Here is an 11,440-nt window from a genome sequence, read left to right as displayed (position 1 = left end):
TTGAAATCGATGACAACCCAAACCTATACTCAGACCCGGTCAAAACGAGGAAAACCCGTCAAATTGAATTTGGTTCGGACGGATAACCACAAATATGAGTTTTGTTGTCATGCCTACTCACGAATATGACAACCTTGCTTGATTCCCTTACTAGATTTACAAGGACAAAAATAGTGAAATAGGCAATTGCGAGGGAGCAACATCAACACCTACAAAAGTATGTCCTTGTTCATCACATTCAATCATATCTAGCAACTAGCATCCCTATTCAATAGTACAATTCATTTCCACCGTTCTGATTCCATTAAAAATAAAATTAAACTCTACCTAAACCCATCTAATTTGATTTTGTTATTATTGTCATCACCTACCCACTTGAATTCCTTTTCTGGGTATAATCATAATCGTACACACACACGCAGCATTTGTAATCATTTTAATGAAAATGATTAGAGAAATGTTTTTTTAAATAAATTTCGACATATATGTACAGTGTATATTTATACGATTTCTGAGTTTTAAATTGTTAAGTGTTTGTTGTCTCATCTCATAATCGATGCACACACTCAATGATATAAAGTATTGAGAAATGATATATAAAATTGGTTGCCTAAAGTCCAAATAACACAATCCAAATAACGCAATATGCCACTAATTTTGGCAAAAACAACACTTCAAGGCTTCAATATACTACCTCCGTCCCGGTATAATTGACTTACTTTGGTTTTTCACACAGATTAAGAAAAGTGTATAAATAAAGGGAAAAGTGGAATATATTGTATTGGGAATGATAAAAGTAGTATTATTTAGTGTTATATTGTATTGGGAATGATGAAAGTTGTATTGAAAATTGAAATGAGTCAGTTATTTTGGGACACTTTGTTTTAGAAAATGGGTCAGTTATTCTGGGACGGAGGGAGTAATCACAATGTCATTGTCATTTCATCAACCTAATTGTGATTTGAAACATATGTATAATGTAAAATTAATTTTGGTTAAAAATAAATGTGTTTGTTATCTCAATAGGTTTGTAAGAACTACAACAAACCACTCAAGTTTTGGTTATTAAACATGATACCAAACATTTAAAATAATTTATATTTAAATACCTTCATTGAAAATTGAATTGAAGAGGCAAAAACGTTAAATTAGTTTGAAATTAAAATCAATTATACTATGCCAAAATTAATTCCTTACCCGTTGAATCAATTTTACATTATCCAAAAGTTAAATCAAACATAAATTTAATAAAAATGATTTATGCTTCAAGACTTCTATGTAAACATAAATTAAACAATTTGTTGAAGATTAAATTCAATTAAAAGACAAAAAATGATCAAATGACATCCAAATTCCCCCTAAAAAAATATCCAAATGTCTACATTAGTTAAAGAAATGAAAAAGAAAAATTTTATATTAAAAAACATCATTTTTTACATTTTTAAGACTTTGACTGCACATTTCTTACAAATGACTTTGACTACACAAATTTCAAAATATTTATACTTTATTTGTTTCCGTTAATTAGTGTCCAAAAACACTTAGAAAATATCAATTAATGTGACTAAAATAATTTTTATTTAATTTTGTTAATTTCATGCAAATGTGCTTAAATAATATTTATTTTATCCTCGTGAGTTTAACTCAGTTGATAGGAACAATGCATAAAACATGTCAGGTTCGACATTCGAACCCCGACCAAAAAAAAATTATTTAAGGTTGTGTTTATGAAAGATTTTCCCCACACTCTAATTTCTAAGAAAGAGCACTATTAGGCACCGATGTTTATTAAGCTAGGCATCCCTATCGGGGGATGATGGTCATAGAGCCACTTTGGAACTACCTTTCAAACGCACGTCTTCCAAGCATGGAATTGTTACTTCAATATTTCCACAACCAGATAGCATCAAATTAATTTTAAATGCAAAATCAATTTTATATTTTTAGAATTCCAAAATTGAAATAAATCATAGAAGATGCATACCCCTTTACCATACAATGCAACAAAAATGGGTGTTTTATAATTATATACTTTCATATATCATATGCAATCAAAATTACATTATTTGCACAATGATAAACCTTAGCAACCGTAACAAAAAAAAATTACAAAACCCCAACAGTACCACCCCCACCACAAACCCACAAAAACAACCCCAAAACACAAGTTACTAAAAGAGTGATACCAAAAATAATATAAAAATATCTCATCGTACGTACATACATACATTGATGAGAATATCAATGATCAAGAGCATTAGGACCAGTACAATAATTCAAAACATGACTCCAAAGCCACTGAACCAAAAACTTCCTTCTAATCCCATTCATATTATACGTGGCACCATCATGGTCATCCAAAACCTGTCCCGTATAAGATCCACCCCCACCAGTTCCATAAATACCCTCACACAAATCAGCTATTTCCACTGGAAAACTTGGATCTCCACCAGCATACCAAGCATTAGCCAAAGGATTACTTGCCAGCTCAGCAAGTTCATGTCCTATCACACTTATCATACCATCAACTCCAACATCATTATTAGGTGATTTAAAAGGTTTCACATTAGGCATAAACTGTGGAACAGCGTAGGGATAAGCACACTGTCCCGCACAGAATTTCTCACTATTACCAACCCAAGCATAAGGTAAGGTGTAACCAACAAGTGAAGGAAATGTAAAATAATGAAACCCACATGCTGACGTGCAGAAATCTTGAACGTACACGTCATCAGAAGTTAACAAGAGATATAAACCACTTCTAGGGTTTATAGGTAATGGTTTTGTTTTAGCTCTAATAGCACTTTTAATAACGGATTGAATAGATAAACGAGTTAGGGTTTTACCATGTGAATAAAACCGGTCGTTTTTTTCTTGACCTAGATGAACCGTGTTTGAGATATTAGACCCGGTTTGATCAGTGTAAAGCATAACGGTTTTCCACCAACCGGAAACTGAAGGATGAGGTGTGTTTTTGGCTGAGATTGAGTTTATAAACTCACGTATAATTTTCTTTTGGTTTTTTTGCCAATTACCGTACCAAATTGTATGAACGGTTATGATGTTTGTTAAAACAGGTCCCATGTGGTACCTTAGTTTTACAAACTCAGATGAACCTTCGTATTTCTTGGAAGCTCCGAAGGCGTAATCTGTTATGTTTTTTGTAGGGTTTTGTGGCCAGGGACGGTAGCAGGTTACTGGATCCACCGTGAGAAGGGAGAGGAGGAGGATGGTGAGGGGGAAAGCCACCGTGTACGGTGGTGGTTGGGTGGGTGAGGTTTTCAACATTTTTGGGAAAGAGTGAGTGATGAGAGAGAGTGAGAGTAGATGAGCTTAGAGTTAGAGCTAAGTGTAAAAATAAAATGTGAAGTTTCATAGAGTGAGGGTTTTTTATACACACCGAAAGAAAAAGGTTTTCATTTTTTATTATATTTGGGGAGAATTTTGTTAAAGGAATAGTGTGAAACTATTTGGGTTTAACCCGCATGGTTTTTGGAGAAAAAGTTTTCCATTTTCATTATTATTACACCCTCTGTCCTGTTATAAATGATCATTTTGTTGATTTCACATATATTAACAAAATGTGTACAATTGAAGAAAAAAATAATAATAATTTTGAGTGTCTTGTTAAGAATCGGTGAATTCTTGTTTCTTAGAAATAAAATATTGAATTGAGAGTGATGAAAGTAATATTGATTAAATTTTTAATTGAAAAAAGTAATTAATATTGTATTGAAAAATGAAATGGATCAATTTTTTAGAACGCTATTTTTTTACAAATGACTCATATACTGGTCGTACGAAGTACAAAATTTGAGCAAATAATAGTGTGTAATTTATTTTGTTCACGGATATTATTATTTTTCATTTTCACGAAGATTACTTTCTATTTAAGATGTTCTAATACTTCAGTTACGAGTTAAATACTTTTTATACTTTCTACATTTTTAAAATGAATATCGTTTAAGGTTTTTGCACACATAATAAGAAATGTATTAATTAAAAGAAAAAGATGTGTTATTTTACCAAATTATCATAATCAAATATTGGTTTGTTTTTCATTAAAGAAAAAATAATATTAATTGAAGTGTATAATTGAAAAGAAAAAGTTATTATTACATTAAAAACTGGAAGTGACATTCATTTTTAAACAATTTTTTTCTAAAACGACACATTTTAAATGGAAAGTGTAGTCCATAACTAAAATTTGTGATTAAAAAAATATACTCCCCTACATCTTAATAGAGATGAGGTGATTGTACGTCCCCTACATTTTATTTATTGGGCATAATACTTCCCTACATTTTAATGAAGTACTTTTTTTTCAAAAATAAAATAATGTACTTCCCCTACATTTTAATGATGCGTGTTGGCCTCGTTGGGCTTCTGTTTTCCAGATCGGCGATGGCTAACTGGTTTTGACGGCGAAGCTCAGTCATGGCTGCTCCGATGCCGGCAGCTGCAGATTTAACGATTAATCCTCCTTCTCGCAACTTCCGGATCGTTCGTGTTGTATGGATCGTTGTGGTTTGTGGTTGTGTCGGTGGATGTGGTTTTGCCGGTGGATGGGTTGCTTTTCAGATCCAGTTTCTCTGTTTTGCTTGTTATGGTGGAAGAATCCCTCCGAGGTTTTTGCGTGTTTTGTTTTTTGCGGGATCGCCGTTTGTGTTTCAGTTTTGGTGGTCTCGGTGTGGGTCGGTTGTTCCGGTTGAGTCGTTGGTGGTGTTTATGGGAGGCTGCCTTTCGTCGCCGTCTTCGTGTTGTTTGCTGTTTGGGCCTTCGTGAATATGGTATGTGTTTTCTTAGATCTTGTTCAGTAGAGGCTGGGGTGGTTGCAGATCTGGACTCTTTTTGCAGTGGTAGTTTCAAAAACCCGAAAGGGTCTGTTCGTTTAACCCGTAAGGGTCCGGTTCGATTAACCCGTAAGGGTGGTTACTGACGTATTGAACTCATCCCTCGATCTGAGTTTTTACGCGTTGTTTGTTCGAAAGAGCATTTATGCCTGCTGTTGATTCAGGGGGTTGTTGGCACTTGGTTTGGTTCCGTGTTGACGGCCAATCCATTCGCCTATCTCAAAACTCTAACTGTTCTATGCGGATGTCCACTTTTCACACTTTTTTTGTAATCTGGTTTCGCGCCCCTACGCGGGTTCGCTAGGTTGCGTCAGTGATTAGTGTATTTTTTGTTAGGATAGATTAGAGTTGTACCACTTGGACATATTTATCACGATGTATCCCCGTTTAGGTTAATCCTGGGTCAGGTCCAATGCCCTCCCAGTCTTTGTATCTGTTTGTTTTTATTTATTATATTCTCTATTTGGCTTAAAAAAAAAAAAATGATGCGTGTTGGCTAAATTACCGGAGAGTTAAAAAAAGTAAAAATGTTACTATGGCATTGGCATTATTGAAAAAGAAGAAACAGAGAAAAAAATAAAAATAAAAAACTGTTTTAATTTTTGGAGACATTGATTTGCGGGTAATGGAGGACAGTTAGATTCTTAAAGTGAAGGATGGTGTGGGGCCCTAGGAAGTGAGGGTATCATTTACATTGATGATGGTGGTTGTCGTCATATGATTTGGAATTTCTAGTACTCTAGGGCGGGAAAAAAAAACGAAGGATAGGGGTATCTTTGGAGTTTTCAATTATTAGACTACTCTAACTTCCCTTTTTAATCAAGAAGTTTAAAGAGGAAACTAGACTCTTGACCCGTGCTATCGCACGGGTCCTACCGAGCAGAAGTTAAACAAATAAGTCGCTACATTATTAACATATAGTAACAAATAGAAGTGATATGATAAAATTTAAACATATTCACTTGTACAACAATGATAACATATAAAACAATAAGGTAGTCTAATCATTGATTGAGTTAAACTTTAATCATCATACATTACGAAATACTTTATGATAAACAACATTTGAGATCGCAGTGGTATTGTTGCCATTTTCATCAGTTATTAGCGGTAATCAAAGGCAGCTGATTGGTTGAAGGATGTTCATGAAAGGCCATGTTTAATGCATTTGAGGTGTAGTGGGTGGTTAGCAGTTTAGAACCAAAATTAATGTTGGCTTAGGAGGAAAATTTTGGAGTATTTAGGGCTAATTGCAAGCATGGCAAGTTAAGTTTTTATAATAAAGGAAAGGATTAGTTGAATGAAATTCAACATAATCATATTTAAGTGCTTTACTTTAAAAAACTTAAACAACTTAGTATCAGTTTTTTTAATTGCAAGCAAAAACTATTCTTATTAATTATGATCAAATTGAAGTTAGAAATAAAATCAATTTAATATTTCTTATCAATAAACTAATTTCACTTACAGAACTCATCTTTTGGATGTTTGGTGGTAGAAGCTTTGGTGCTATAATGACAGTTTATGAACCCAAAGAGCTGCACACACAAAATCCTTATGCAGTCTTAACAATCATTCATTGTTGTGGTATTGTAGAATGTGCATCTTTCTTAATTTTTCCACAAAATCCTTATTGTCTTCTATAGATACTCACACCACAGTCATTTACATATGAATATATAATTCTAATACTATATTACTACACCACTGTCATTTACATCTGTATATACAATGTCACAATAGAAAAAAACACATTAAGCTGCACTTGAGATTAACTCCACCTTGAGTTCTATAGCAGCAATGTCACTTTCATCTTGTTCTACAATAGAAAAAGAATATTGATGAATTGAAAATAGGAAAAGAGAATAAGGATAAAAAATGACCTATAAAAAATGAATAAAAATGACTTAAAAGAAAGATGCTCTGAAAAAATAAAACCATATTTCCTTTTGTCATAATTAAGTTAAACCATAGTTTGATTTAAAGACAATAAACCCATAGGATACCGATAGTGTGAGTATCTATAGAAGAGCCTGCAATGTTAACAAATTGAAGGGTGTGCTGCAATTACTTAATAACTGTCATATGATCCTACATTCAATAGTGGCAGCGCATGGCTCCCTAGGAAATCAAACTAACAAAATCAACTTGTTAGTATTTTTGTTCTGTATTCAATGTAGCATTGATCAAGTATTTTTTTTTAACGATAAAAATTGGCCTGCAGATGGTTAAGTCTGTTTTCAATTACGGATTGCGCATTGTTAAGTCTATTTGCAACACAACTTATGATTGTCAATTACTTGCTGCTCATTAGGTATGATTTGTATCTTGGTTTTTAAGGCATGCATCAAAATATGTTGTGTTTTCATCACAGTTGATCGCTTATCCATATAAATTTAAGCAACAGCAGTGACATGAGAGTGATGGATCGTATTCAGATATCATTAATGTTTTAGATAACCAACCCAATTGAAATTTAAGAGCTAAAAAAAACAAATTATAACGAAACATAAGCACGAGCATCATAATTGACCATCTTAAGTCTTGCAACAAAATCACTTAGAGTTTTGCAACAATATCATGGTAAAGTGAAGCCAATAAGAACCTACCTTTTAAGCCAAGCAAATGAGATGCAACCTCTTGATCGTTGCTTGCGATGATGAATTCTGCAGGATTCTTGAGTCTACTGCAAAGCCACCATTGGTTAGTTAGCAGCTAGATTATTAGAGGATTGCCAAATTGCCTAACTTCTTCTCAAATCCACATGTCTAAAAGGTAACATGCATATCATATATACCGATTGGTGTGTCAGTGTGATGATCCAAATGAATTTTAATGAAGAAACAAATCATGAACAAAACAACATGAGAATTTGAAGAATCTCTAGTCACATGGAAGAAAGGAATGTGATTACCATCACCAAACCGTGTTTCAGTGTTTCATCATCATCAACATTTTCAAATGTACCCGTGATCTTGAAGTCTTAATTTTACCAACATACATTATCCTCTTATAAGAACTCGAAATTTGAGCACTCACTGCAGCCAAAACACACAAATCACAATATAAGCCAAATTATAGGTGAAAGTTCACAAAAGCATTATATCAAATAGGTGGGGGAGGCAAAAGTAAGTGGAAAAACTGATTCACAAAGCCTACCATATAAGAAATTGATCCATATTCACTGAAACTGTCACCTTCCCCTGTTCCGCATCTGTCTCGGTTGTAATTTGTAAATACCTATGTCATTCATTAATCAACACAATTCACATTCAGTTTTAGTTTCATATATAAAATTAAGGTATGATTTTGTTTAACTTTGGATAATAACAATTGAAATCATAGTATATGTATTTTTAATTTAAAGAATGTAAATAAACCATATTAACATGTGCATACCGTCAACTTTTCCGCAAGATTTTATTGACTTTATGTTTGCATCCATCACATGTTCACCTTAAGCATTCTGCATAGATAATAAAAATAAGATTAAGTTTAATTTCATTGTTCAAAAGATAAAAAATAAACTGAAATGGGACAAAAGCAATATACATAACACAAAAGCAAAAATAAAAGAGTACTGCATCTTCGAAAAATTCTTCTTTCCTCTTGTTTTATATACCAAGAGGAATTAAGTTTGTAACTTGTCATAAATGAAGATCTGGGCAATAGAAAAAAAGAGTGATTTTAAATATGAGCAGAAGAGAATAAATGAGAAAAATATCAGTGGATAAATAAAATCAAACTCAAAATCAATTTTTTCATAAACTATCGAAAAGATAATGATTATTCCTTAGAATCTAAAAATCAAAATCAAAAACGAAATTTTCCTTCAAAAAAAATCAAAAACGAAATTTGAAAGATAGATCACAGTAAATCAAAAACGAAATTTGAACGATAGATCATAGTCAATCAAAAACGAAATTTGAACAATAAATCATAGTAATGTGAATCAATCAAAGGAAAGAGCAGAGGAATTGAGATATTGCGATCATTTTCAAAGTCACATTTTCAACATATCATTGATTCAACTTTCAAAAATATGTCATATAACTTAAGCCAGAGCAAAATCATAAAGAATGCATTTACAAATAATAAATTGAAATGAATCCTTAACAACCCAGAGTTGTTTCTTCAAAAAATTCAAAACTTTGACAAAATCAAATAAAAACTTAAACTAAGAAAAGAAATTAGTGTCTTACATAGTGTCAAGGTCAAAAGCCTTTTTTCTCTGATTCTACCTGCACCTGCACAACAACCAGGAAGAACAAAAACCAAAAATAAAATACAAAATACCCTAAAATTAGAAATGGTGAAAGGAAGAAGAAATCAAACCTATGACAATTACCATAAGAGAAAGTAGTGACTGACAGACGCCATCAAAGAGGCATTCAGTTTCGCTTGAAACGAATCATACACAAAAAAAAATGGAGAAGTTACAGGATGAGAGGCAATTGTGACAAAGAGGAGATGTGGGAAAGGTGTGCCTGATTTCGTTGATGTAGAGTGAGAGAAGAAGGGATTCATGGGGGGAGAGAGAGAGAGAGAGAGGAGAGAGAGAGAGAGAGAGAGAGAGAGAGAGAGAGAGAGAGAGAGAGAGAATCTGGGGAATGAATGCAGTGATGTTCAGTTTCCCGAGAGGTGAAGAATTTGAATCAAAAAGGTACATGAAAGGTCATGGAAACAACGGCTGGGATTTAATGGGTGGTTGGCAGATTAGCTTTGCATTTAATACCTGATTAGGAGGGAAAAATGGGAGAGATTAGGGCTAAGCTGCCAGCACATCAAGTTAGGCGTTTATAATAAAGGATATTATCTTGAAAACGATGTATTCAACACATTCAAAGTTTAAAAAATAATTTTATCTACATAAAATTTGAAAATTATTTTTATTTTTTGAATCCTTAACTAATGCCCTAAGGGTACTGGTTAACAAGACCCTTTAATTATTTCTCATTTAATATGTTTTGTATCTAAGTTTTATTTTTTTTACAAAGTATTTTTATTTTTTTTACGTTAACCTTTCCATTTTTAGTGATAATTTAGTCGAGAATTGTTTCATCTAGAAATTGAACTCCTGCTTTTCAAACGATTCGTTTTCAATGAAGTTAATTTATCACTGGAGTTCAACCGTTTGGTTTAAGTATTTAAGTAGGCAAAATTACACAATTAGTCTCTTAACTTAATTTTAAATAACAATTTCGTCCTTTATCTTTTTTTGTCACGATTTACTCCTTTATGTTATAAAATGACAATATCTTATCATTTTTTATTAGATTTTTTCAATGAAATTTGATTTTCTAGACTTGTATGATGAAGATTTGTGTTTGTCTATGAGTTTGATGAATGTTTTTTTTTTTTGGAGTTTTTGATTATTTTTTTCATAAAAATGGATAACTATGTTGTTAGTATTTTATAACATAAAGGACTAAATCTTGACAAAAAAAAGATAAAGGACGAAAGTATTACCTAAAATTAAGTTAAGTGACTAATTGTGTAATTTTGTCATTTAAGTACTTATAAGTTTTTTAGTAAAAACATTTAAGTTGTTATGTGCCACTTAAAGTTTAGCTTTGTAACGTTGATATACTCTTATGTTAGATAATGAGTTTCTTAAAAGAAAAAGTTGAGATATTAGGTCTGAATATTTTTATGAACAGATGTAAAATGATTATTAATATTGTTTAAATATTTTTACTAACCCTTGACATTTTTTATAAAAAGGATTAATTCATCTTTAATATAAAAATGTCAAAAACTACTTCAAATTTTTATTTTTGTGAATAATTAATTTGATCAGTACAAAAATTATGAAGGATAAAAATGAATCTACCAATTCCCGGTAGTTCATTTGGTTGTAATTAAAGCCACATCTCAACCAAGTAGTCAGCACAAAATTATGAATGATAAAAATGAATATGCCAATTTCCAAGAGTTCATTTGGTTGGAAGGTCACATCTCAACCAAGTGATGCTTTGGTTTAATACTTGGCACCTGGAAGTAGAACAAGAAAAAAAAATATAATCTTCACTTTAATTTTTAGTAAATATGCACGCTCAAAATATTGGTGAATGTTGTATGGCTATCAAGACATACGATTGATATAGTTTTGTGAAATTATAAGGTTGGCTCGTCAAGCCGATCCTCTTCGTAAAAAAAATAAATGAAAGATTTATTTTAGGGGAATATATATTTTAAGGAAATAACAATATAGAATAATCATATTAAATTCATTATAACAAAAACAAAAAGTGTTTATAAAAAGGGACTAGAGAGTACACCCTCCGGTCACAAATATAAGCAAAAATCCATGTTTTAGATTCATTCAATAAATGATGTATGTAGTCTTTATTGTAGACAACATACATCATTTATTGAATGTATCTAAAACATGAACTTTTGCTTATATTTGTGACCGGAGGGTGTATATCCTTACATGCTGTTTTTTTCTTCTAGTTTGAAATTGAAGAAAGTAAAAAGGAGAGGGAGGGGACCGCACTGTTATTTACGTGGTCCGACCCAAACAACCTATTGGCTGTTGCTATGTTGGATGCTCGATGCACCCATCCACGTCTTCAACCCCCTTC

At 32.2% G+C, this 11,440-nt stretch overlaps 1 protein-coding gene and 1 long non-coding RNA gene across 5 annotated transcripts; both read right to left on the bottom strand.

Annotated features, from left to right (window-relative positions):
- Positions 1 to 2,016: 2,016 nt before the first annotated feature.
- Positions 2,017 to 3,366, bottom strand: EXL3 (EXORDIUM like 3). The gene has a single exon (XM_085701001.1). The coding sequence runs from the start codon at positions 3,286 to 3,288 to the stop codon at positions 2,242 to 2,244; it is 1,047 nt and encodes a 348-aa protein (XP_085557127.1). The 5' UTR covers positions 3,289 to 3,366; the 3' UTR covers positions 2,017 to 2,241.
- Positions 3,367 to 6,269: 2,903 nt separating this feature from the next.
- LOC146928824 (uncharacterized) lies at positions 6,270 to 9,216 on the bottom strand. 4 transcript variants are annotated; one of them, XR_015005884.1, is made up of 8 exons: positions 9,202 to 9,216; positions 9,056 to 9,100; positions 8,406 to 8,514; positions 8,253 to 8,319; positions 8,013 to 8,093; positions 7,768 to 7,891; positions 7,463 to 7,539; positions 6,270 to 6,672 (listed from the first exon to the last, which is right to left on the bottom strand). It is a non-coding gene; the product is annotated as an uncharacterized LOC146928824 (long non-coding RNA). The 4 variants fall into 4 exon arrangements; XR_015005883.1 differs by having other exon boundaries at positions 8,435 to 8,514; XR_015005885.1 differs by lacking the exon at positions 8,406 to 8,514.
- Positions 9,217 to 11,440: the final 2,224 nt, after the last annotated feature.

Source organism: Medicago sativa, chromosome 4 (assembly GCF_051527215.1).
Source record: "Medicago sativa cultivar Bolivia chromosome 4, Bolivia_mono, whole genome shotgun sequence".
Taxonomy (NCBI): domain Eukaryota; kingdom Viridiplantae; phylum Streptophyta; class Magnoliopsida; order Fabales; family Fabaceae; genus Medicago; species Medicago sativa.
This window is presented reverse-complemented; position numbering and strand designations above follow the sequence as displayed.

Coding starts and splice junctions, on each gene's coding strand:
- EXL3 (XM_085701001.1), bottom strand. CDS start 3,288: ATGTTGAAAACCTCACCCACCCAACCACCACCGTACACGGTGGCTTTC.